The 24,505-nt window shown below is 33.2% G+C and overlaps 2 protein-coding genes and 1 long non-coding RNA gene across 5 annotated transcripts; 1 reads left to right on the top strand and 2 right to left on the bottom strand.

Moving 5' to 3' along the window:
- Positions 1-2,425: 2,425 nt before the first annotated feature.
- Positions 2,426-11,790, bottom strand: ATPsynbeta (ATP synthase, beta subunit). The gene is made up of 7 exons (XM_018502052.1): positions 11,615-11,790; positions 9,574-9,786; positions 8,458-8,721; positions 7,988-8,331; positions 6,569-6,794; positions 5,828-6,057; positions 2,426-3,243 (listed from the first exon to the last, which is right to left on the bottom strand). Exons 1-7 carry the CDS (start codon positions 11,721-11,723, stop codon positions 3,070-3,072), a joined length of 1,560 nt encoding a protein of 519 aa, XP_018357554.1. The 5' UTR covers positions 11,724-11,790; the 3' UTR covers positions 2,426-3,069.
- Positions 11,791-12,794: 1,004 nt separating this feature from the next.
- lt (vacuolar protein sorting-associated protein light) lies at positions 12,795-24,481 on the top strand. 3 transcript variants are annotated; one of them, XM_018522764.1, is made up of 14 exons: positions 12,795-12,990; positions 13,321-13,461; positions 14,312-14,591; positions 14,717-14,915; positions 15,087-15,241; positions 17,110-17,350; positions 17,890-18,154; positions 18,295-18,786; positions 18,961-19,297; positions 19,429-19,665; positions 23,931-23,975; positions 24,048-24,121; positions 24,195-24,253; positions 24,404-24,481. In XM_018522764.1, the coding sequence occupies exons 1-13, from the start codon at positions 12,970-12,972 to the stop codon at positions 24,246-24,248; spliced, it is 2,541 nt and encodes an 846-aa protein (XP_018378266.1). In that variant the 5' UTR covers positions 12,795-12,969; the 3' UTR covers positions 24,249-24,253; positions 24,404-24,481. The 3 variants fall into 3 exon arrangements, 2 of the variants coding, with proteins under 2 accessions (XP_018378266.1, XP_018378257.1); XR_001940624.1 differs by lacking the exon at positions 24,404-24,481 and having other exon boundaries at positions 23,931-23,968; XM_018522755.1 differs by lacking the exon at positions 24,404-24,481 and having other exon boundaries at positions 24,195-24,359.
- Positions 21,177-21,962, bottom strand: LOC108770991 (uncharacterized). Its single transcript, XR_001940627.1, has 2 exons — positions 21,714-21,962; positions 21,177-21,628 (listed from the first exon to the last, which is right to left on the bottom strand). It is a non-coding gene; the product is annotated as an uncharacterized LOC108770991 (long non-coding RNA).
- Positions 24,482-24,505: the final 24 nt, after the last annotated feature.

Here is a 24,505-nt window from a genome sequence, read left to right as displayed (position 1 = left end):
CGTCTACAATACACGGAGTAAGAAGTAAGAGTAAGAAATTGACCAATCAGTCGATTATTCTTCTCACATTCGACTGTGATTGGTCAATTTCTTACTCTTACTTCTTAGGGTGATGTCCCATGCAGCGGATCGTGCGTAAGCGGATTCGCGTGTCGCCAATCACAGAATCATTCTCTTAGATCTGTTTGCGAAATCCGCTTACGCACGATCCGCTGCATGTGATTCTGTGATTGGCGATACGCGAATCCGCTTACGCACGATCCGCTGCATGGGACATCACCCTAAGAAGTAAGAGTAAGAAATTGACCAATCACAGTCGAATGTGAGAAGAATAATCGACTGATTGGTCAATTTCTTACTCTTACTTCTTACTCCGTGTATTGTAGACGACGCCTAAAAGATGTAGTGAAATTGAAAAAAAAAAATTTTTTTTTCAAGTAGTCATTTTCTTATTTATTATATAAATTTAATGATCGTTTTTATCTCAAATCATAGAAACCTTGTTGTAGAACTACGACCTCTGTTACATGGCACGCCTTGGGGTATATCCACACAACTTGCGTAGCCGCATAAACTTATGCATAAAGAAAATTATCCATTCGCATATTTCCTATAAAGACACACGTAAAATGTGATTGGGTAATTTTATTTATGCATACGTTTATGCGACTATGCAGGTTTGTGTGGATATACCCTTAAGGGCTTCACACATGAAACGCATAACAGAGCATAAACATAACATAAGGCCGCTAAACCAATGAGCATCTTATGTAAATCAATATGGCGACATTATGCTAGATGCTCATTGGTCCAGCAGTCTTATGTTATGCTTATGCTCTGTTATGCATTTCATGTGTGAAGCCCTTTAAGCGGGGAGCACAGACTCTTGCATAACGCATAACACATGAGGCATAAGAAATTGTACCAACCAGAGTTCTCTATTACATGGAAGGGAAAGAAACGGAGAACTTCGATTGGTACATATTCTTATGCATTACGTGTTATGCGTTATGCAAGAGTCTGTGCTCCCCGCTTAACGCCGAAGTTATAACATTGATGTTATGAAACTGACCAATCATTGCTATTCCTCTGAAGAATGGAATGACTGTGATTGGCCAGTTTCATAACATCGATGTTATAACTTCGGCGTAAAGCGTGCCGTGTAAACGTACTATATGTTGCAAGGAAGTAAATTCACAAGAAAAACAATCTACCAATGGACATTCGGAATGTCATATCATTAAATATAGAACAATGGAGAGCAAGTTGAATCCTCAAAAAGTTCTCTAGACTAATTAAATTGAAGATATATTAAGCGTATTAAAATTGTAGAAAAAATATTACAAAATTATAAAAATTCAAGAATTTTTTTTTAGATGCTAAAAAAGGCATACCAATTGAAACAACCAATGATTACTTTTAATGAAAAAAAAAAAAAAAATAAATGATTATGAACATGCTTTCCTCCTATCAATAAAAAAAAAAGAATATTTTATTAAATTTACTCGTATATGTTTATGGTATTGTATTAGATTTTCAATAATATATTGTATTATTTTTTCACTGCGTAAATTGAAAATTATTAAGAGATATATTTCGTATATGCATAATATTGCATAACATCGTTTTTTTAAAAACTTTATTAATATTTCTAACATATACATCGTGATTATATGGTATTAATTAATGACACTTTCATATCAATCACATCTACAGAGAAAGTCTAGAAGTAGTATATATTAATGTGTATCTTGGTTGAATATATTCATGTCTGATTTTCTAATAATTTCTAATCAGCGTTTTTGTAAAAAGAAGGTAAAATATGAAGCAGCTAAAGTAAAACTTTAATAAATACAATGTATTGCAGTAATATTTCTTGACAAGAGTTTAATTTTTATATTTTTCCGCTTCTCTCTTATGTTCTCAAACACTTTTGGTACTTGTTCAGTTATACTTCATTTAAGGAACTATGATGGGATACAAATGAATCGAGAATACAAATTTAATTAGAAGGCAGGATTGGCAAAAGACTACTTTTTTGTTTTGACTTAGCAAGTGATCAAAATTGGTTTTAACCGGTTAAAATTGGTTCTAATCACTAGTCGAAATGTATTTTTATTTTTAAAGGCTTTTTATTTTTATTTTGATCGCAAACTCATTAAATGCCTTATGTACCCGATAGTTTCCAGCTTTAATTTTTTCTTTACTTCCCGCCCTGAAAGCGCCGATGAACGTTATGTTCCGATATTCACTGCTCGTGTTAAAGATCTATAGTGTATGTAATGCATATTATAAATTTTCAATATTGGCAGTGAATATCGGAACGTAGCTATAGTAGTGTAGTGTCAGTAATCAATGTTGTTAGACGAGTCACTTTTTCACGTATGTGCATTCGTGTATGGCAATACTGTACTAATGCACTCTTAAAATTCTGTTAAAGCCTTATTTTGACGTTTCTATGAAAATTATATTACTTTCTTGGAAAATGAATATGAATATGAATAGAGCAATATAGAAATTTTAAAAAGATTACAGATCCTCATTACCCGTATTAATCTTTTTGCTACCAGAATTTGATTGGATCCCAGCTAAAACTATGGACCTTTTAAAAATATGTATTATTTTGTTTTTATATATGCAATAACAATAATGTTCGTTTTGTTTCAACTTATTATTTAATATCTAATAAAATGTTTTTTTCTGAGTTAGTTTGATCTAATTTTTACTCTTTTATTTTTATTTTAATTCTGGGCTGGATTAGCTTAAAAACTATGTTATAATGGCTATGTTCCAAAATTGACTGTCTGTATTGAAAATCTATAGTGCACGTAACGTAAATTATAGTATTTTCAGCGCTGACAGTAAATTCTGACACAACCAATAACAGTAGGGCAAAATAAAATTTACTACATTTTGACCAGAGAGAGAGGATAGGTACCTAAAATCAATTTTGACCAAGACAGTTAAAACCGCATTACCCAATTCGTGCCAATCATATAATAGAAGGTTGCTTTTGCAAATGAATGATGATTGAATAAAATGTTAACAATTTAAGATGACTAAATTAATTTATTGTTTGGCCAATGATTCCGCTTTTGTTACTACTTCCTCAATCGGACCAACCATGTAAAATGCTACTTCCGGTAAGTGATCCAATTCTCCAGCCAAAATCTTCTGGAATCCTTTGATAGTTTCTTGTAATGGTACTAGTTTGCCGGCATGACCAGTGAACACCTCGGCGACCTAAAATATTATAATCGAATTTTTAATGCATATCACATTATTAAATAAAGTACTGAATTTAGGTAGTCTAAAAAAAATTTAGGTAAATTGCTTATTAAACAAAATATTAGACTGTGTGCGTAATGTGTGCAAGATTTCAATCCCACCATATGTAAAAGTGAAGATAAATATGCCGATTAGGGGAAATCTCTCCGATAATTTGGACTTTGACATATGTTGCCAAAGTTCTGACTCTGAGTGACCTCTAAGGCTCGTTTTCACAATATATGGTTACCTAAAGATTAAAGATTACCAGCAGATTTATCAATGAAATTCATTCATCAATTTCTTGGTTACCTTTAATCTTCAGGTAACCACATATTGTGAAATCGGGCCTAAGAGATTTTAGCTGTTGCTCGTTATCCGTTAAAAAGTTATTAACAAAAAATTAAATTAATTAAAAAATTTTTTTTTCGTTGAAAAATTCCCAGATAGACAAATGTACATACATTTTACAGCAACTTTACGTTTACATTAGAATCATCGAATGCGTAATAGATGAGCCGATTGTGATTTGAAATATTGCAGCCGTATTAAGTAAATTAGAAATCGAAATACCATGACGCAAATATCATAAAATAACCAGCATCTAAAATTTTTTGAAGGTCCCTGAGAGTCATGACCTTGACAACATATGTTAAGGTCAAGGTGTCATCAGCGTGGTGTCTGTTAATTCGAATAATTATCAAAATGACATCGATTTATTCTCTCTATTAATTTTAACGTATTTCCACATGTTTTCATGTAATTTAATCAATTTTTATACTTTTATCATTTTTCAAGTTTTTTTTTACTACAATTGGTCTGTTTTCTGTTCCTGCACTAGATTGTTCTAGAACTCTTTTTCTCGCTTTCGACAAATATCAAACGTATATCTATCTCACTTTAAGTTCCTAAAGTGTACACTAGTTCAGCCACAGAAAACAGACCTATTAATTATTAAAAAATAAATAACTGATAAGTAATAAGTAGTAATGTCGACATATTGTGTAAAAGGTTGTCATATTACAAATAGTAATGATTATTTATTATGAATGGAACTCATTTTCATTATCATAGCAGCTGTATTGAAACAAAATCTGCTGAAAAACTGCGGAATAAAAGGTCAAGCTCTAATTGGCTGTAGCAATTAAACATGCGCAAGAACACACCTTGTTTACTTGCATCCCAGGGTTGTCACAGAAAACGAATTTTAAATTCCCTGACCTTTCCAGTTTTCCAGATAAAAATGAAAAATTTTCCACGACCATTTAAAATATATAAATTTTAACGTTTAAAATCAAGGATTCTAAGAAAGGTAGGAATGCTAGCCTATATTATTAAAAACAACGCAAAAGAAGCTTAGTAACATAATAAAATTTTGCGTGCAAATTCAAACCAACAAAAAATAAATTAATATTGTAAATTTGTATTATAAAAAAAGAGTGCAGTTATAACAAATAAAAACAAACTGTATAAAAAATATAAATTTTAATTATTTTATTAAAATTGTTCAAAGTGCGCGAGTTTTGAACGTATTTGCTCATAAATTTGTCAGATATAATATTTAAAAGATTTTAATAATTATTTGGAATAGAAGTAGATTAATGAAATTGTGAGAAAATTTCAAAATTCCACTTTTACATTTTCCCCTGATTTTTCCCGATTTTCCATGACCAATTTCAATTTCACTGGCTTTTCTCGGGTTTTCAGGTCTGTGGCAATCCTGTCTACCACTTGTCATACCGTCATGCCTGAATGCGTGAAATATCAGCTCCGTTAGTAATTGCTATTAAAAGCTATTATAGCCTCGATATTTTCATCTCAAAAACCACTTTTAAAAAGACGGGGGTAATTGTGGGACACCTTGTGCGCGCTTGCTCGCTCGCCCGCCTTCCGCACGCACGCACATATGTGATCTCTGGATCGCAAATGTGCATGCGTGACCTCTGGATCGCAAATAATATGGCAATTTTCTGTCACAATTTTTTGTGTATCAACTGTCTGGATATTTAAGATTTGAACGATCTACGTCTGTATTCTTCTGTATGTGCTCAAAACACTGTATAACGAGTTACAGAAATTTGCGTAGATATTTTATATAATAAAACAGCTGCGCACCTGTCGTTATAAATACATACAATTACAGAATACAAGCCCTCTTGATATCCGCTCATGCATTCTTGGCTTCCCCTATTCTATGGGCCTCTTTCACCAACTTCTGGTTAAATTAATCGACGATCAAACTCGCAGAAGTGCCAACAACAGTTTAATGTTATCAGAACATTTCCTCTCTCTTCTTCTTCTGTGTTTAGTTCTCACGTTGGCAATCGTGATGATTGAGTTAACTATCGATCAACGTTAATAGGGGTTGGTGAAAGAAACCCCTATGTATATAACGTCTTTGTACTAGCAACGATCATGTAATTATTTCATTCTTGTTTAATATTTATGTACTTCAAATGTTAAAGCGCAATTGATGCTTGAGAGCATTATGAAGGCTAGGAAGCCAAGACTACCTAGTGAAACACTCAACACACCTACAATGTATCATGTTTTCCCTCACCTGGAATGGCTGGGACAAAAACCTTTGGATTTTACGAGCACGTGCAACTGTCAGCTTGTCTTCCTCTGACAATTCGTCCATACCCAAAATTGCAATGATATCCTGTAGCGACTTATAATCTTGAAGGATCTTCTGTACACCACGTGCGATATTATAATGTTCTGTGCCGATTATATTGGGATCCATGATACGGGATGTGGAGTCAAGAGGATCGACAGCTGGATAAATGCCTACATGCCAATAAATACATACTCAAAGAATTATTGACTGTGATACAATAGATAATTTTCATATAGCAAATTCGATCTTGCATTACTAAATTAGTACATATTAAAAGACAGGGTTCGAAAATAATTAGTTACTTATAACTTACAGTAAGTTACAGTTAGAATTACTATTTTTCCAATAACTTTAACTTAACTTTGTTCCTTCTTTTTCAACCCTGTAGCTGCAACTTAACTTAGTTATATTTCTTTTAATAACTAGTATCTAATTTCAGTTACTTTACATATTTTAAACTTTATTTGTCAATTTAATATGATTGGTTAGAATCTGAATAAGTGCGTTACTGCCGCTACTAGTTGTGTAGAAGACAATGGCAGCTGTTTTTAAGTTTGTATAGAATATACATGTATTATTTCATTATCAAAATTAATTTCATCATGTTACTGTATTTAGATACTTTATATGTATACTAATCCAGTGTAATGCGAGTAGTATAATTTACCAAGAGATACATACCTAATTCAGCAATGGCACGTGACAATACGGTTGTAGCGTCCAAGTGAGCAAAAGTGGTAGCAGGAGCAGGATCTGTTAAGTCATCAGCAGGTACATAAATGGCTTGAACAGAGGTGATGGATCCCTTTTTCGTCGTCGTGATACGTTCTTGCATAGTACCCATATCAGTAGCCAATGTAGGTTGATAACCCACAGCAGATGGAATACGACCCAACAAAGCAGATACCTAAAAACATGTATCATATACATCATACGAAGTGACAAAAAGTTCCGAACCGATGAAGTATCTCAAAAACAAGATATTTGAAAAAAATATGTCATAGAAAAATGTAGGATTTCAATAATGCATCAAATAATGATACCCAGTTAAACAGTATTACATATATTACGATGAATTCATTCATGTACGCTAACGCCTGCCCTCTAAGCGAGCGGTGGATATCATTTGCACCGTGGTGTTTTCGCCAGGTTTCGAGCTGCGTTAGCAATATAGTAGTATTACATAACATTCTTGAGGCTTCCACGGGTGCTTTCTGTATAAAGGTTATGCGTTTCGCGGGTTTCCTCAGTGTCCAGATCCATTCTTGATTCTTGCCAGTATCAGGCTGCCCCTCGCCCTGATGAAGTGGACTGCAAGATTCACGAAACGTTGGCATCTCAAGAATGGATCTGGACACAGAGGAAACCCGCGAAACACATAACCTTTATATAGTAGTATTACATATATGCGAACGATATCTACCTTTCGCTTAGATAGTGTAGTTAAAACCTTCAATTCCTAGCGCGTATTCCTAACCAATCTTATCTGCATGTATGTAAGTGAGAAATCAAATTATTCTCTATCTCATTGTCTTTGCACACCTCCCACTCTCAAAAAAGGCTGCGCTAGCAATATAGAAGTATTATATACATGGCAAGACGTACAATTTGACGTTACAATTATATAACGCAATAAGATATAATTTCTGTATTCATTATAGCACTACTTTTTTTATAATTTTTATACATATACCAAAAGTGTAGTAGGAATAAAATATGCTGGCGTGTCATTAGACGCTTTTAACGCTTGTTGAATCATTTCATCCTTATTGTTTATAAAAAAGAAAGGATAAATAATGGTAGTGAGCGTTATGAGCGTCAAGTGGAACGCAGCTCTAATAAAACATGAAAAGCGTCATGTCATTGTTTTTTTAATATTTTTAATACCAGTATGCATTACTACTATATATCCTGAAAAAATATACAGTATTTATTGAAAAAATTCTATATAATCACTTTTTTAGATCTAAATCTCAGAATTTCAAAGCCAAATTTTTCCACGATCCTGATGTTTCCCCATTTCCAAAATAAGCGATATATCATTTGAATCCGCTTGAGACTTAACATCCTCTCTTTACTAAATAAATTATTTCTATTTACCTCGGAACCAGCCTGAGTAAACCTGAAGATGTTATCAATGAACAGCAGTACATCCTGACCTTCCTGATCACGGAAGTATTCGGCGACGGTAAGACCAGTGAGAGCTACACGGGCGCGGGCGCCAGGTGGTTCATTCATTTGCCCATAAACTAGTGCTACTTTAGAGGTCTTGTCCTTGAGAGAAATTACACCAGATTCGATCATTTCATGATAGAGATCGTTACCCTCGCGCGTCCTTTCACCCACGCCAGCAAACACTGAATAACCACCGTGAGCCTTGGCCACATTGTTGATTAGTTCCATGATAAGTACAGTTTTTCCGACTCCAGCACCACCAAATAGACCTGTTATATTAAAATAATTCATAATATTAAGATGGATAATTAATAATTCCAATAATATTACTAAACAAAACCGATTGGGTTTTACATATTTTCAAAGCTCTAATACTATCGAAAATTATGTCATACCAATCTTTCCACCCTTAGCATAGGGAGCCAGCAAGTCCACGACTTTGATGCCAGTGACTAAAATCTCTTGTTCAACGGACATGTCTACAAATTCAGGAGCATCTGCATGAATAGGGGCCAACTTATCTGTGGCAATAGGTCCACGTTCATCAATGGGTTCACCAATTACATTGATGATACGGCCTAAGGTTTCAGCTCCCACAGGAATACGAATAGGGAATCCAGAGTCTAATACGTTTTGACCACGTATCAAACCCTCCGTACCTTTAACAGTAAGAGTGATTTATTATTGAATCGACAAAATGTCAACTTATATTTATGCACAAGAAATCAATAATTAAACAATATGTCATCAATTTTGATCTGTTTATATAAAAGTTACTAGCAAAAACATTCAGCTTGGTAGCCTTCATAGCCTTTTTATATTATTTGTTTATTTTTAAACAATATATGTTCCAAAATAGGACCAATAAGACTAAATTTAATTAAATATGAGAAATACCTATTTTTGGTTGAAGCAAATTTTACAAGTAACACTATCCAACTGTCATTCACCAATCTGGATGAAACTATGCACACTTGTTTAACATAAAAAAATATCAAAGCCATGTTTTTCTATTTTTCCCCCTAAAATGAATTTTAAGGGTTGAAACCACCCCCAAAAATGTGTTACCTCGCCATGAGAATTACTCCGAGCATATAGGTGGCAACGAAATGTTTCCAACAAAAGTTGTAGAGTTGATGAAGAACTATGTAATGATGTTCTTTATATATTTATTGGAGCTGTGTCGCTTCATTAAATCCTGATTTTTGTTTTATTTTTGCTGTTTTTTGAAGTTAGCATTATGAAAATCAACTTAACCTTTAAACGACCTTGACATTAACCTCCCAAAATCAAGGTAAGGTTTCAACCCTTAAAATTCATTTTGAGAAAAAATAGACAAACACAGGTTTAATATTTTACAATGTTAAGCAAGTGTGCATAGTTTCATCCAGATTGGTGAGTAATAGTTGGATAATGTTACTTGTTAGTTAACTAGTAAGCTATTTTAGATCTATAATTAAATTTATATAAATCTCTTACATATTGCGTTTATGATATACACAAAATATTACCATCCATAGCAATGGTGCGCACTGTATTTTCTCCAAGATGTTGGGCGACTTCGAGTACCAGTCTAGGTGTACGGTTCTGTACCTCCAAAGCGTTAAGTATAGGTGGGAGAGCATCATCGAATTGTACATCAACAACAGCACCAATGACAGCAACTACCTTTCCTTGTGCACCACCTTTGGATGCAGCTGCGGCTTTGGCAGCATAGTCTCTTCCTAATATTTAAGATAATTAAATTTTACATTTAAACCTCAAAAAATTTGTATATAATTATATACATCTAAAAAGAAATTGTGCACACACGTCCAAAAAGTAAAGAAAAAATCTACCAATTTTTGTTAATTTTTTGTGAGATATGTTAAGATTCAGTGATAATTATAGCAGTAGTAATAATAATTAATAATTACATAATGTATTTTAGACAAACAGGTGCTTTTCAATGTTTTAACACATTTTGACACAAACGTGTATATACAGGAATGCATAAAGTATATAGCATTGTGCACGATTCAGTTGGAACAGAACGTGTATGCTGTGTACGGTTTCAATTCATTTCGTGTCCTAGTTTACACCGAGCACTTGGTACACGTAGGAACTAGTAACTTTATATTAAAAATTATCTTAATTTCGGCAATACGCTTAAAGAATGATGTAAGTATTGAGCTGGTACAATATGCATCTATATGATTAATTAAATAGCCATATCGTGTATATGTTTACATGCATCGCTGAAATCAAGATAATTTAATAGATAATTTAGGTGCGAAAACTTGCATTAGCTCTGCGAGCATAGTCTTTGAATCCAGATCGAAGAGCTCAATTAACTCTCGAAATGTTAATATCGAACGCAAATGAGATAATATGCAGCAGAAAGGTGCGAGTTGCCAAACGAGTTTTCGAGGTGAAAGAGCGAACAAATGCCTCCGACTTGCAAAATCAAACACAGCTAAAATACAATTGATTAAATATTTTCTTTGGAACAAGTAATGCTCAAATTATTGCTAGGAAAAGATCAGGGGGTCAATCATGCAACTAGGTCTGTTTGTGATGCAAGAAACCCCTAAATATTTTTGCACTTAAAATGAGATATACATATTTTGTCTTGAAAAGAGAGAAAGCGAAGATGTCGAGTGCCAAAAGTGCAAGCAACACGAACAGACCTATTTTTTCCTTAGAATAAAATAATGAAAATTTACACACACACACACACACACAAATTTTCACTTATCACATTTCTGTCTTGGAGAAAATGTTACATGATCGATATCCAGATTTTAATATTCTACAAAATATTCTAGTTCTAGAATAACACTTTTAGATAAAACTATTTTTTGACAATCACAATGAATTAACTCCATCTATAGATATATATTTCCATAAATAAATACGTTAAATATTTTTATTTGTTCTAAAAGAAGTTGATTTCAATCTACTCCAAAAACTTTGGGAACACTGCAAATTCGAGGAATACGTTATGTAACATAAAAACATATATAACCATCAAAATTAATTCTTTGAAACCTTTACAAAATAATTCTTACATATATTTCGAAATATGCTCTTTAAAATATAATTAAATATAATTAAAAAGAAAAAATATCGAAAAAAAAGGACAGCAATCGACAGTTGTTCCAAAATCATTGTCAAACAAATTATAAAAACAAATGTTCTATGTAACGAAATATTTCTTCCCGATCAAGACACTGAGAAATACACCGTTTATAATCGCACTGAACATTTACCTGTTCGCAGAATTTTATGAATGAGATAAATAAAGAACAAGTTAAGATCGCCATATTGTTAAATGGAATTCACACCAATCGACTACCGATTATATAACCAACAAATAATTTTTTTCAAATGGTCCGTACGAAATTCAGTATGTATCGATTGTCATGAACGGGATAGTTGTCGATAATTCCGAATTACTCGATTTTTCATAGAATATTATCATCAAAATGAATCCAGACAAATACTTCAACAAAATATGTCACGCCAATCGCCGAGATTATTCCATTAGTAAATCGAAAAATGTGTACTCACTGTTGATAGCGAGGACGCCTGACACTTTAGTGATTTCATTTTGCAAAAGAGAAGGTTTAATAACTCTCAAGGAAGCAGGAACTGCTTTCGTTACAGCGTTTAAAATCATGTTCGATCGATTAAGAAAAGACCATCGAAAACTACCGTGCTGATCTGGGTGATCTGATTGGTCTGAGGTGATCAGTGATCACTGTGGGCAGCAATCTTGCCAAATGCCTTTAACACTCTAGAGCAGCATGGAATTCTCTCGAACTTCCCTAAAGCCTATTGCCTAGTTTACATCGGCAATGTTCCAAAATTTACTGCCAGCACTGATTTATGGCCGCAGCACAGATTCTTGCATAACGCATAATGCATAAAGGAATCAGCCAATAAAAATTCTTCTTTTCCATGGAATGGGAGAAAAGGAAAGCTTCTGATTAGTTGATTCGTTTATGCACTATGCGTTATGCGTTATGCAAAAGTCTGTGCTGTGGCCTTTATTGTAGAAGGGCTATTATGCTGGATTCACATTGCGTCTGATTTGCATCATACGACGGTCTGCAACCAATCAGAAAACTGGATTCCGATGATACGAATCAAAATCCATCGGAATCCCGTTTTCTGATTGGCTGCAGGTGACCGTACGATGCAAATCGGACGCAATGTGAATCCGGCATTATGCGTTATGCAAGAGCGTGTGCTGCGATCATTAGTAGCGTTTGCGTTGGTAGTGTTGATAGTGGCTCCCCGAACGCAGTCCTAAATAGCCATCGGAACTATGGGCGTGTCAGGGGGCTGGAGATCGATTCTGTATCTTGAAACGAGGTGAAAATTACAAAAGCGAGCGAATTTACTAGAATACTGATCATTTCATTGGTCAACACCTAGTAAATTTGTTCACTTTTGTAATTTTCACCTTGTTTGAAGATACAGAATTCTCGTGGTCGCGCAGTAGCAGCGTGAACCTAGGCAAAAATTTGATTGGCTATTCCAATATGCCAGCGCTATTATACGCGGGAAAGTCAATTTAGGCAAAAATTTGATTGGCTGTTTCCAGTATTGCTATCGCCATTGTGTGCAACGGAACATCTGGTTCTACCTTTGCATCATATATGATACGATCAGTGTAGATTGGGCCTAAAACAAGCAGCAGTAGCTTCAACCAGCAACAACACCTCTAAAAGCTTCTATTACACTTAACCTCGCCTTATTTTATTTTTACTAAATTTGTTAAAGTACCACGCGGAGTGGCTCTACATTTTGCTTCCGATCGGAGGTCTTCGCCGACAACAAAATTTTTACAAAAAAAAAAAAAGATTTTGACGCTACTACTTGATTCGTCATATTGTGTTTACAAAGATCGAGAAGCAGGAATGGAATCTACGTCTAGTAAAGTGAGTATCATCGCGATTTATTAAGTTCATTTCTTAACTCTCACACAATATTTATCATTACGTTATATTGAGCATTTATATTATTTGCATTATTTATTTGCATTTTTATATTTCAGTGTAATGTAATATTTTTTCTAACATTATCTCTAAAATAGTAAATTTCTTTATTCATTCCTCAAATTATTTTTTTTTTAGTTTTTAACAATTTTTTAGAATTTATTTTAAAGTTATTACTTATTAATCTTATGTCTAACATAAGGAAGGAATAATAATAATGAAATTGCATATATAGTACAATTTATAGTTTCTAATGGGAAATTATAATTATAGGATGAACAGAATAATCAGGAAGATTCAGACTCTTCAGAAATGGATGAGACGGAACCTAGATTAAAATATGTTAGGATACGAAATGATTTGGAACATATCCTGCAAAATGATGCAGCTAGCTGCATTGCTGTACATCCAAAAGTAAGAATCATCTATGAGTAATTGTAGAATTTTAATTTTTAAGTGTATTAAATTTTTTAATGGTCATTATTGACCTTAGTTTCCTCACCTCCGATAAAATTAGATTCATTCGACACGATTTTGAACGAATCTGGAAAAAAGTATCGCTCTGCTCTGTGAACCGAGATATTGATTGTTAAAGTTGACAGATATTCAGGTTAGGAAATCTGTCGCATCAATGGTATAGATTCTCTGCTTGAAAAATACAAATTTTCTGCTTTGGAAACACAAATTATTTTCTATATAATTTTTGGTTTTACAATAGAGAATTTGTTTTTAAAGCAAAGAATCTATGTTTTAAAACAGAGAATTTGTGTTTTTGAAGCAGACACATACCTAACCAAAACAAATTCTCTGTTGTAAAAACAAAAATTATATAGAAAATAATTTGTGTTTTTAAAACAGGAAATTTGTATTTTTGTATTGTGCTTTTAAAACAGAATTTGTGCTTTTAAAGCAGAGAATTTGTTTTTAAAGCAGGGAATTTGTATAATTGAAGCAAAAAATACTTCTTTTAACCTCACAGTTCTCATGGTCTATCTATGCCATTGATGTGACAGATTTCCTAAACTGAATAGTAGTCAACTGTAATGGTTAATATCTCAGTCCACAGGGTAGAGCAATACCTTTTTTTGCCAGATTTGTTTTATTTTGTGCAAAAATGCGTCGAATGATCCTAATTTTATTAACATCAAAGATGAGAAGGCTAAACTCAACAATTATCTTATTATAATTTTAACTTTATGGATACTTTATGGATACAGATAAAATAATATTAATTTTTTAAATTAATTTTATTCTTTTGGTATAGTTCCTTTGTCTGGGTTCACATTGGGGAATGATCCATCTTTTAGACCATCAAGGAAATAATATAAAATCTAAAATGCTACAGGCTCACACAGTAGCAGTCAATCAGATATCCATCGACTATAATGGAGATTTTATTGCCTCTTGCAGTGATGATGGAAAGGTTTTTATTTATGGATTGTACAGTACAGAAAACAATCATAATATGAGCATGGGTAGGCTAGTCAAGAGTATAGCAATTGACCCAAATTATAAAAGTGGTAGTGGCAGAAGATTTATTACAGGTTTAATCTCTTTAATCTTTTAAATTTTTATAGCATACATGATCTTTTGGAGCTTATAATAAAAATTAATTTTTGAAATATTAACTTCAATTTTTAATAAATAAATAAATATTTGTAACCCATAGGCGATGACAAGTTAATTCTTTATGAAAAGACTTTTCTGGCTAGGATGAAGCCAACAGTGCTTTGTGAAGCAGAGGGTGGAGTCAGATCTGTTGCATGGTACGGTCACTTTGTTGCATGGGCTTCTGATACTGGCGTGAGAGTCTATGATCTTGATGCTAGATGTTCATTGGGACTTATTAAGTGGTCCTGTACTGCAGAGTAAGCATTGCAGAAAAGCGTATATACAATCAGGGCTGGGCATGTATTTGAAATACTTTTATTTGAATAACAATATTTGTAACACAATTGTATTTTGTATTTTGTACTTCAGCATAGCACATAAAAGTATTTTATATATTTCATGTGGGCTTTGTATATTATTTCATGCAGGGTATCACCAGAACACTATAGGTGCAATTTGCAGTGGTCAGACGACAAGACGCTATTGATTGGATGGGTAGATATTGTGCGCATCTGTCATATTAGGAAACGTACTATGCAAGAAATGGTCAATCGAGATTTGCCCGAATTTGTAGTGGATCCAGGTAATCGATAAAGTGTATTTATTCTTTTTTTAAAAATACCTTTTAATGCGAAAATATTGGGATGAGTTCAGACTAAATTAGCAAGAACGAATATTATAAATAAAATACTTAGAGAGATATATATAATTGTGAGTGATCTCACTTTGATACGTTGTAAAGAAATAGAATATATTTGTCAGTATAAATTTAAGTCTCCGTCTGTATTTGCGGTATTTATAAAACAAACTGTTGAATTGCATTCGAGAATACACACCGAGTGTCTTCAAGTATCATTCTATCCTTGTTATTTAATGAATGTTAAGCAAGGAGACATTCGATGTGTATGAACGCAGCCTTAGTTTATTCATCTTTTCGTGTTTTTAACCTTACAATGCTATCGCTATTGAGTGAATAATTGTTATCAACACATAAATTTTACGTACAAAGAAATAGGTTGTTCTTATAATACATTTTTTAAATACATTTTATGCTTTTAATATGACAAAATATTTATAATCTAGATTTTTTTAAACACAAATAACCTAATTATTAATTTAAATGACGAAAAGAAAAAATTAGCATTTATCAAATTCAATCTTGAAATAATATGGATTTTGTAGTCTGATTGCCTGCACACGTGCTTCTTATATACAGGGTGAGTCATTTTAATCGATCACCCCAAATATTTCCGTTCCCTTGCATTTTACAAGAAAATGTTTCAGACAAAAGTTGTATGGTTTCGAGGGGGACATAAGATCATTGGTATCGTTCGACCTTGGGTGGCGTTGTCAAGGTCAGACGAGGGTCACATTAAATTTTTTAAACGGAACCTTCCATTTTTTATTACATATTCTTGTAACTTACCTCGAGAGCTTTTCAAAACACTATAATAAAATATTTTTTTATTAAATACTTTTCGAGTTATGAGGCTTGAAAGTCACAGTACGTACTGGAATTAGTATTACCCAAAGTATCCGACTAACGACTAAAATCTCTTGAATGTTGTTTAGAATCACGACCTGGATAACATTGGTCAAGATCAAAATTATTGGAGGTTGTACCTCTTATTTTCATTTTTACGTAGAAATAAATTTTTAGTGCAAAAGTGAAAATAAGAGGAACAATCTCCAATAACCTTGATCTTGACAAATGTTATCCAGGTAATGATCCTGAATAACATTCAACCGATTTTAGCCGTCGGTCAGACACCTTGGGTAATGCTAATACCGGCACATACTATGACTTTCAAGTCTTATAACTCGAAAAGTATTTAATAAAAAAATATTTTATTATAGTGTTTTGAAAAGCTCTCGAGGTAAGCTACAAGAATAAGTAATAAAAAATGGAGGGTTCCGTTAAAAAAATTTAATGTGACCCTCGTCTGATCTTGACAACACCACCCAAGGTCAAACCAATGATACCATCTTATGTTCCCCTCGAAACCATACAACTTTTGTCTGAAACATTTTCTTGTAAAATGCAAGGGAACGGAAATATTTGGGGTGATCGATTAAAATAACTCACCCTGTACTTAAAAAAATATATATATAATAATAGCACAAAACTACTAAAAATTGAAATCGTGCTTTGTTACAATACTGATCAAGTATATGACCCAAATTGATAGATATATAAGAAAAATTTTAAAGCTTGTCTTTGCTTGTCCTAGTTTTAGCAGTGCAGACTGGACCTCCTAATGATCTAATGACTATGAAGGCATAGCTTAGCGCCCAACGATTTCGCTCATTTGTACGTAAAATTTTATGCAACAATAGCATTCTAGGGTTAAATCTAGATTTACTTTTAGAGTTCATTCCTATGATTTAATTTGGATTATAACAGGAAATGTTTAGAATGCAAGAATTATTTAATTACATTTTATTTTTCAGTGTCAACATTTCAAGTTGATTTTTATATATCCGGTATAGCACCATTGAAGAATCAGTTAATATTATTGGGTTGCCTAAAGGAGCTAGATGAAGATGGAAAGAATCAACGCCCAACTCTACATGTGGTTGAACCAAAATATCAAGATTTCTCAGTAATATGTGCAAATTCTCTTACCTTACGTGGCTACAAGGAATACAGCTGCAATGATTATCATCTGGACTGTTTAAAAGAAGAAAATAGGTAAATAAAATCAATATCATGAAATTGTTATATTAAAATGAATTTGAGAACTGATACATGGTATCATGTGAGAATGGTTCATTCATAGTTGGTAGATTTCGGATTTGAATCCTCTGACTCTTTAATTTGTATATCTCTTGATTTTATAAGTTGATTAAAAAATTAAAGGCTTTAAGAGTATGAGGTGACAATAGCAATTTGTTTCAAAATCCTATATTTTAATAAAAGATTAAAATCAATTTAAATATGTGCCATAAAAAACTTTAAGATAATTTTTAAATATGCTAAAAATTAATTTTAACAAATATTACTTTTCTAGAATATTAATATGTAATACAATGATTCATAAATTATTAATAAATTTGTCTGATATTTAAGATGTGAAACGAAAATCTGAATTCAAATATTTTTTCCCATTTTTAAGAAGTTTGAAAAAAAAATTTTTTTATTTTAATTATCTTTTTTCTATCTCAAAGAGTTTAAAATTTCGTTCTATCTATCCATTCGATCTATCCTTTATATAGGAAAATTCTTTACAGATTTTTTATTGTTAGTCCAAAGGATATTGTTGTGGCTAGTTTATATGATACAGACGACAGAATCGAATGGCTATTGAGTCATGGAAAGTTCGAGCAAGCTTTGGAAGCTGTAACAGCAAATAATGGTAAAGATTGTAAGAGGCATACTGTATTAGATGTTGGGCGTATTTATTTGGATCACTTATTAGCATGTGGAAGATACGATGAAGCTGGAAAACTTTGTCTCAAAGTTTTAGGACGAAATAAAAAATTATGGGAGGAAGAGGTAAGAGATATGTTGCAAAATTATTGCATTTTTAATACTCATTTTGCAAAAAACTGCTGTTTACAGTTACATTTAAGTTTGTGTCTATCAAACTTTTTTGCTTTGGTGTGACGTAAGCCTTCTTTCTTGTCTCGAGACAGGTTTACAAATTTGCTAGAGTGCATCAGTTGCGTTCAATTTCGTCCTACTTGCCTCGGGGTGACGTTATTCTCGATCCATTAATCTATGAAATGGTGCTATATGAATATCTAAAAATGGATCCTGACGGTTTTTTACATTTGGTCAAGGAATGGTCTCCAAATTTATATACAGTGGCGGCGGTAGTTAACGGCGTATTGGAACATTTACTGGTTCACAATCAACGACAGAACGTATTATTAGAAGCGTTAGCCATTTTATACATCCACGACGGCAAATACGATAAAGCGCTTGCTATGTATTTGAAGCTGCGGCACAAGGATGTCTTCCAATTGATCCAAAAGTATCAGTTATATAATTCAGTATACGATATGATCGAAGGTTTGATGGATCTGGACACAGAACGTGCCATACAATTTTTTCTAGAAAAAGACAGAGTGCCGTCTGACACGGTTGTACAAAAATTGCAACATAATCATCGTTATTTATATTTGGTAATATTTGGAATTAATATAACACAATTTTCATATGAGAAATATGCAATTTATGAATAACATTTAATATTTTGTGGTTTTTCAAATTTTGTTTTTCTTAAATATATATTATTAAAAATAGGGAGTTAATTTTGAAAATAATGATTTAATATAATATAATTTGTTCTTTTTCAGTATCTAGATGCATTAGATAAGAGAGACACGAAGGATTCGAAAGGCAAGTACCACGGTCTTCTGGTACGATTGTATGCCGATTATTCGAGAGACAAGTTATTACCGCTTTTACGTCGCTCTGATAATTATCCGATACAACAGGCTCTGGATATTTGTAGCCAACGTCGATTTTATCCAGAAATGGTATATCTATTAGGCAGAATTGGAAACACTTCAGAAGCCTTGGCGCTCATGACAAGAGAACTAAACGATATGGAAAGTGCAATTGTATTTTGTCAGGAACATGATGATGAAGAGTTGTGGAATGATCTAATTAATTACTCACTTGACAAACCTGGTATGCATCAAATCAATGACCTTGAAGAGCATTTTGGATGCTTGAATTTAAAGTTTCAATAAAGAGAGTTCAAATTTAATAAAATTTAATTAAATAAGGTTTAATTCAAAATAAATTTTTATATGTTTCAGCGGCTATTACATTCCTTCTTCAAAAAATTGGCACTTACGTTGATCCTAGACTTATGGTGCAAAGAATAGAACCTACTTTGGAAATTCCAGGCTTAAAGAAAGCATTGGTTAAAATGATGTGCGACTACAATCTGCAGGTGTCTGTGCAGGAAGGTTGTAAAAAAATACTGTCTAACGATTATTTCAATCTCCACGAGCGACTTGTTCGTTGTCATCAAAACGGCATATTTGTCGATGGTATGCAATTTTATAAAATCATTGATTCCAAAAAATAAAAATAAGGTTACTATAAAATTAGAAATCAGGGAAATGTCAGGGAAATAGAAAACAATCAGGGAAATTAGGAAAATGTCAGGGAATTTTGCAAAAATTTCTGGAAATTAAAAATTTGTGTTTTTAAAGAAGTTCAATATACGTATATTACATGTATGCAGTTTTGATTAGTGCGCATATAAGAGCTATGGTATACATACAAAAAAAAACTCAAAGAAATTCTAAAGTCGTCTATTTTAACTATCCGAACACTTATCATGGAACAAGTCGGAATGGATTCCGATTGGAATTTTATTCCCTTTTCTCTGGAAAAACACAATAAAAATCTAGGGAATAATTGAATAATTCCGGTAAGAATTCATTCCGACTCGTTTCATGATAGGTATCCAATAGGACTTACACGTATTTATATATCATTTATATATTACTACGCACTACTACGTCAATATATGTGCATGCACGCACATACGCACGCACACGCACACACCCGCGCGCGCGCGCGCGCGTACAAATTTTCTAACTAACGACTTTTTGATATTAGGTCTCTAAACCTAATTCTAAGAACTCAACATTGTGTTCATGTAATCTGCAGTCCAAATCAAAATTGTTTTATACGTACAAAGTATAAAATTTGTATATAAAGCAATAAGGGATTTTTCAATCTGTAAAGGTAGTTAGAAAAATACTTGTCCTATTTGAAAGATAATCGATAAAAGACAACTTTAGGATCCCCTGGACCAGCAGGAATCACTATCGGAGACGTATTTCTTTTGTCTCAAATTACAAAATATTGAGAAAATCATAATCAGGAAAATTGCTTGCACCTTAGTAAAATGAGACTTTTTAAGTGTATTCCACTTGACGTTCGCAACGCTCATGAAATCATTTCATTCTTGTTGTTTGTCAAATGTTAAACAAGGACAGATAATGCTCGCGAAGGTTGTCTTTTTCTTCTTCTTTTTCTTATTGGTTACCTGCTTTTCCGACCCAAGAAAAGGGTCACAGTACCATGCATTGAATTTGGATTTTAGATCCTGTGATAATCTCTGCGGGGGAGATACAGGCTTTACTTTGACTCTATTTCAAACGCGAGGGTTGTCAGCACCAAATGAAATACCCTTTGAAGAAAAACGCAAAATAAAAATTAGTTTTGACAGAGAGAAACCTGAGAGTGGTCATCCCGGCCTTTTACATATATTAAACCTCGTAGAGTAATGTTCACGTTTTTTTAGTTCTTTCCCATGCTAATATTTAATACTAATAAGCGTTCATTTTAAACATTTTCGAAGGACTCTTCTTCATTTTTTCTTCACATGTCACGTTTGGAGCTTCCCTTTTGTAGCACTTCCTCCATCTCAGCTATTTTAATTTCTCCCCTTTTGATAATTTTCTTTAATTTTTCGCTAATCATTTAATTTTTCTGTTGCAGCTTCTCTCTTCACGGTATATGCAAGGGAGCATTGCTTTTTTTTTAGAATTTTGTTTCGGATTTGATTCGGAATTTGAATACAAACGGGATACGGTCTATGGGTAGTGAGATCGTTGCAATACGTGATCGTCCAATTCTTACCACGTTTATCGGTCTGTTGAGTTTGTCTCGTAAGATTAGCGTTTAGCAAGGCGATAAGCCGAATTAATCACGATTAACGCACGAGGGATGCGGGCAATATCGCCCCAGAAAGTGGATTGCCTCGCATCGCGTCTATCAGCCGCGTGATTTACGCACTTGGCGTGACACAGACTTTTGTGGTTCGCAGAGTATCGTGGTTATGAAGGCCTCGTCGACGATAGACGCGCGTTAAACGCGACACGAGAAGCCGGCCGTATTTGCAGCGATCTCATTGTCGGCTCCGTATCCACATGGTCGCTTGTAGTAAATTGTCACTTTGCCCAATCCGCATTGTCTCTTGCATATGCCATGAAGAAGCTGCAACCGAGATGCAAAGTGATTCTCGAGACGTTAAGGAGATTTATCAGAAGAGAAATCAAGGTATGCGATACGAGAAACTTACTACAGTAGGGAAATCGGAGAGAAAAATTGCAACAGGGTAATCAGAAGCAAGTTATTGACGCTTTGTAGAATAGGAGGAGGAATGACGTTCGAATAAATATTTAATACTAACAAGAGCGCGTGCATTTTAAACATTTTCGAAGGACTCTTTTTAATTTCTTCTTCACACGTTACGCTTGGAGCTTCCCTTCTTTAGCACTTCCTCCGTCTCAACTGTTTTAATTTCTTTCCTTTTGATAATTTTGTTTAATTTTTCGCTAATCGTTTAATTTTTCTGTAATTATTTTTTTGTCTTCGAAAGTATTTATAAACGCCGTCATTAATTTTTGTCGAAAAGGAAATTGGATTTGATATGCCAAGATCTCTTGTTGAAATTCTGTGTCTGCAATAGAAACTTTTGATTTTCAGCGATGCGATATATGTAGAAACGACTCATCACATGAAATTATTATTACATTTTTTTCATGTATATTTTTTCAAGATTTTTTTCCTTTCACTTATGTAATTTGTTTTCTTCATAGGTTATTCAGAAAATCATAATTTTAAAAAATTATAATTTCTATATTGCTGTTAAATTTTTTCGTTTCATGCTATTTAAATTTTTTTGCCTACATTTTGTTTTTGTATTGCCATTTCTTTGTTTCATCTGTAGATTTTTCTATGTTTCTTGTCTACAATCGATTATTTTATTAATTTTTCATCGCAATTGAATTATTTACAGCTTTATGAGCTATGTTACCACACACGTACACGTACACGCACACATAGTAGAATAGAATAGAATTTATTCAGTGTACAAATTTGCCAAGAAGGGGACTTGGTTTACAATTTCTTTCCTTATCACACTTATCCATCCACACATACATACAAATACAATATACATACAAATCCTATCCTCTCTTATACCTTACTTACATACGTATACTTGCATATATACAACTATGTATACATTTACCTATGCATCTATTTTTACATCCATCTATCTCTCTTTATTATAATCTATTCCACAGCCTGTAGAAATCTCCTTTGTTTTTATTTATGTATACCTTTCCACACTATACTTATGTTTACTCATTTTTTCTCTAAATAACCCCCGCACGCCCTGCTCCAACCTGACTACCTCCACATTTACCACCCACTTATTTATCTACCGATTGTATTTTATCCTCTTTCTCTCCTTCCTTTTTATAAAAGTAATTTCTGCCTTTCCTTCTATAATTTCCTTAACACCTCTCCCTTCACTTCGTCCAAATTATCATCCTAGATCCTCTCTTCAAAATTTCTTTTTTCTCTTCTCCTAAATCGGTAAATTTAACCTTTGCCTCTACAAAATCCTTTACGTAATGCTCTAAATTATCCTTACCCTCCCCACAGAATGTATACACTTCCTCCTATTTCCTCTATCCAATACTTATTTCCCTCTTCCAAGTTCCTACACCTTAGTTTAAACAGAGCTCCCCTCTTTTCCTCTCTCTTTTAAATTTTCCTGCCTCAAATAAGACGGCACTTCCTTTTTTATTCCACAATTTTTATATCCCTCATTATATCTGGCATTTCTGATTTTACCCTCTTTCCACTGCCCCTGTACGTCCCTTTCCCTTTCAACCAATTCCTCCTCAAACCCTTCCCTTCCACTTACTACTTTCCTTGCCTCCACTCCCCACTGATTTCTGTTGTAATACCTTTCCCTTTCTTGACCATGTAAACCATTCCATCCATTTCTTTCCTTCTCTTCCCAGCATTCCTACCGCCCCTGATTTAATCCTCTGATCATATCTCCTAGCTCTGAATCCCCATCCTACCCTCAACTTTTCCATAGCCAACTCTCTCATAATTACATATCTTGGCGTACAAAAATCCAAACTAAATATCCATCTTACATAGTTCAGGAATAAAAGATCAATATAATTTATGAAAATCGAATGTTTTATAAACATGTCATTTATTTATGAAAGTTACATTTCTATAGATAAACTCTTAAAGATTTTTAAAAATGTATATTAAATAAATCTGTTAAACTGTTAGGCATAATGTTATTATTTTCATAGTTTACGTAAAATAGGAAATATCATTTAATATTTTTGATTATGAGCCAGCGCGACGGGCCGCAGATAATTAATTGGCTTCATGCGGTTCGCGGGCTGCGGTTTGCACATCATTGAATTATACAGTAAACTATTCTTCATGTAAAAAGTATCATTAAATTTTTTCTTTGCAGATGATCAAATGTGTGGAGCTTGCCATAGGAAAATAATTGTAAGAGGTATTTATAATTAGTTTTTTAGTTACTTATAATTCTAATTACATGATTATAATTCACTTTCTTTTTCTCTAGAGCCGCGGAATATAGTTGTATTTTATTGTAAGCATTGTTTTCACGAAGATTGTCTACCTAATTTTGATTTGGTTGTATGTATGATATTTCGTCTATGCTGATTTTATTTTATTATTTATGGATTACTGTAGTACTCTTAAATTTCAGGAAAATTGTGTGATATGCAATTCGCAAAAAGAAATGACACCTGGCAGAAAATGATAAAGGTAAACTACTTCATTATGCAATATGTGCAAAATCGGAAGTTTTACATGGAGATAATACTATGTATATTTCAACCAAATATTTTGGTGTAGTTTAGACTATGTTGCATTTGTATTTTTTTAATAATAAATAAAGGTAATTATTTACTTTAGGAGACATCGCGCCGATGATCTTGATCTTGACATATGTTGTGAAGGTCATGACCCTGAATGACCAACAGATTTTAGATGGTGGTCGCTGTTCGTTGAAAAATT

This window comes from Trachymyrmex cornetzi, unplaced genomic scaffold (assembly GCF_001594075.2).
Source record: "Trachymyrmex cornetzi isolate Tcor2-1 unplaced genomic scaffold, Tcor1.1 scaffold1002, whole genome shotgun sequence".
NCBI classification, from domain to species: domain Eukaryota; kingdom Metazoa; phylum Arthropoda; class Insecta; order Hymenoptera; family Formicidae; genus Trachymyrmex; species Trachymyrmex cornetzi.
This window is presented reverse-complemented; position numbering and strand designations above follow the sequence as displayed.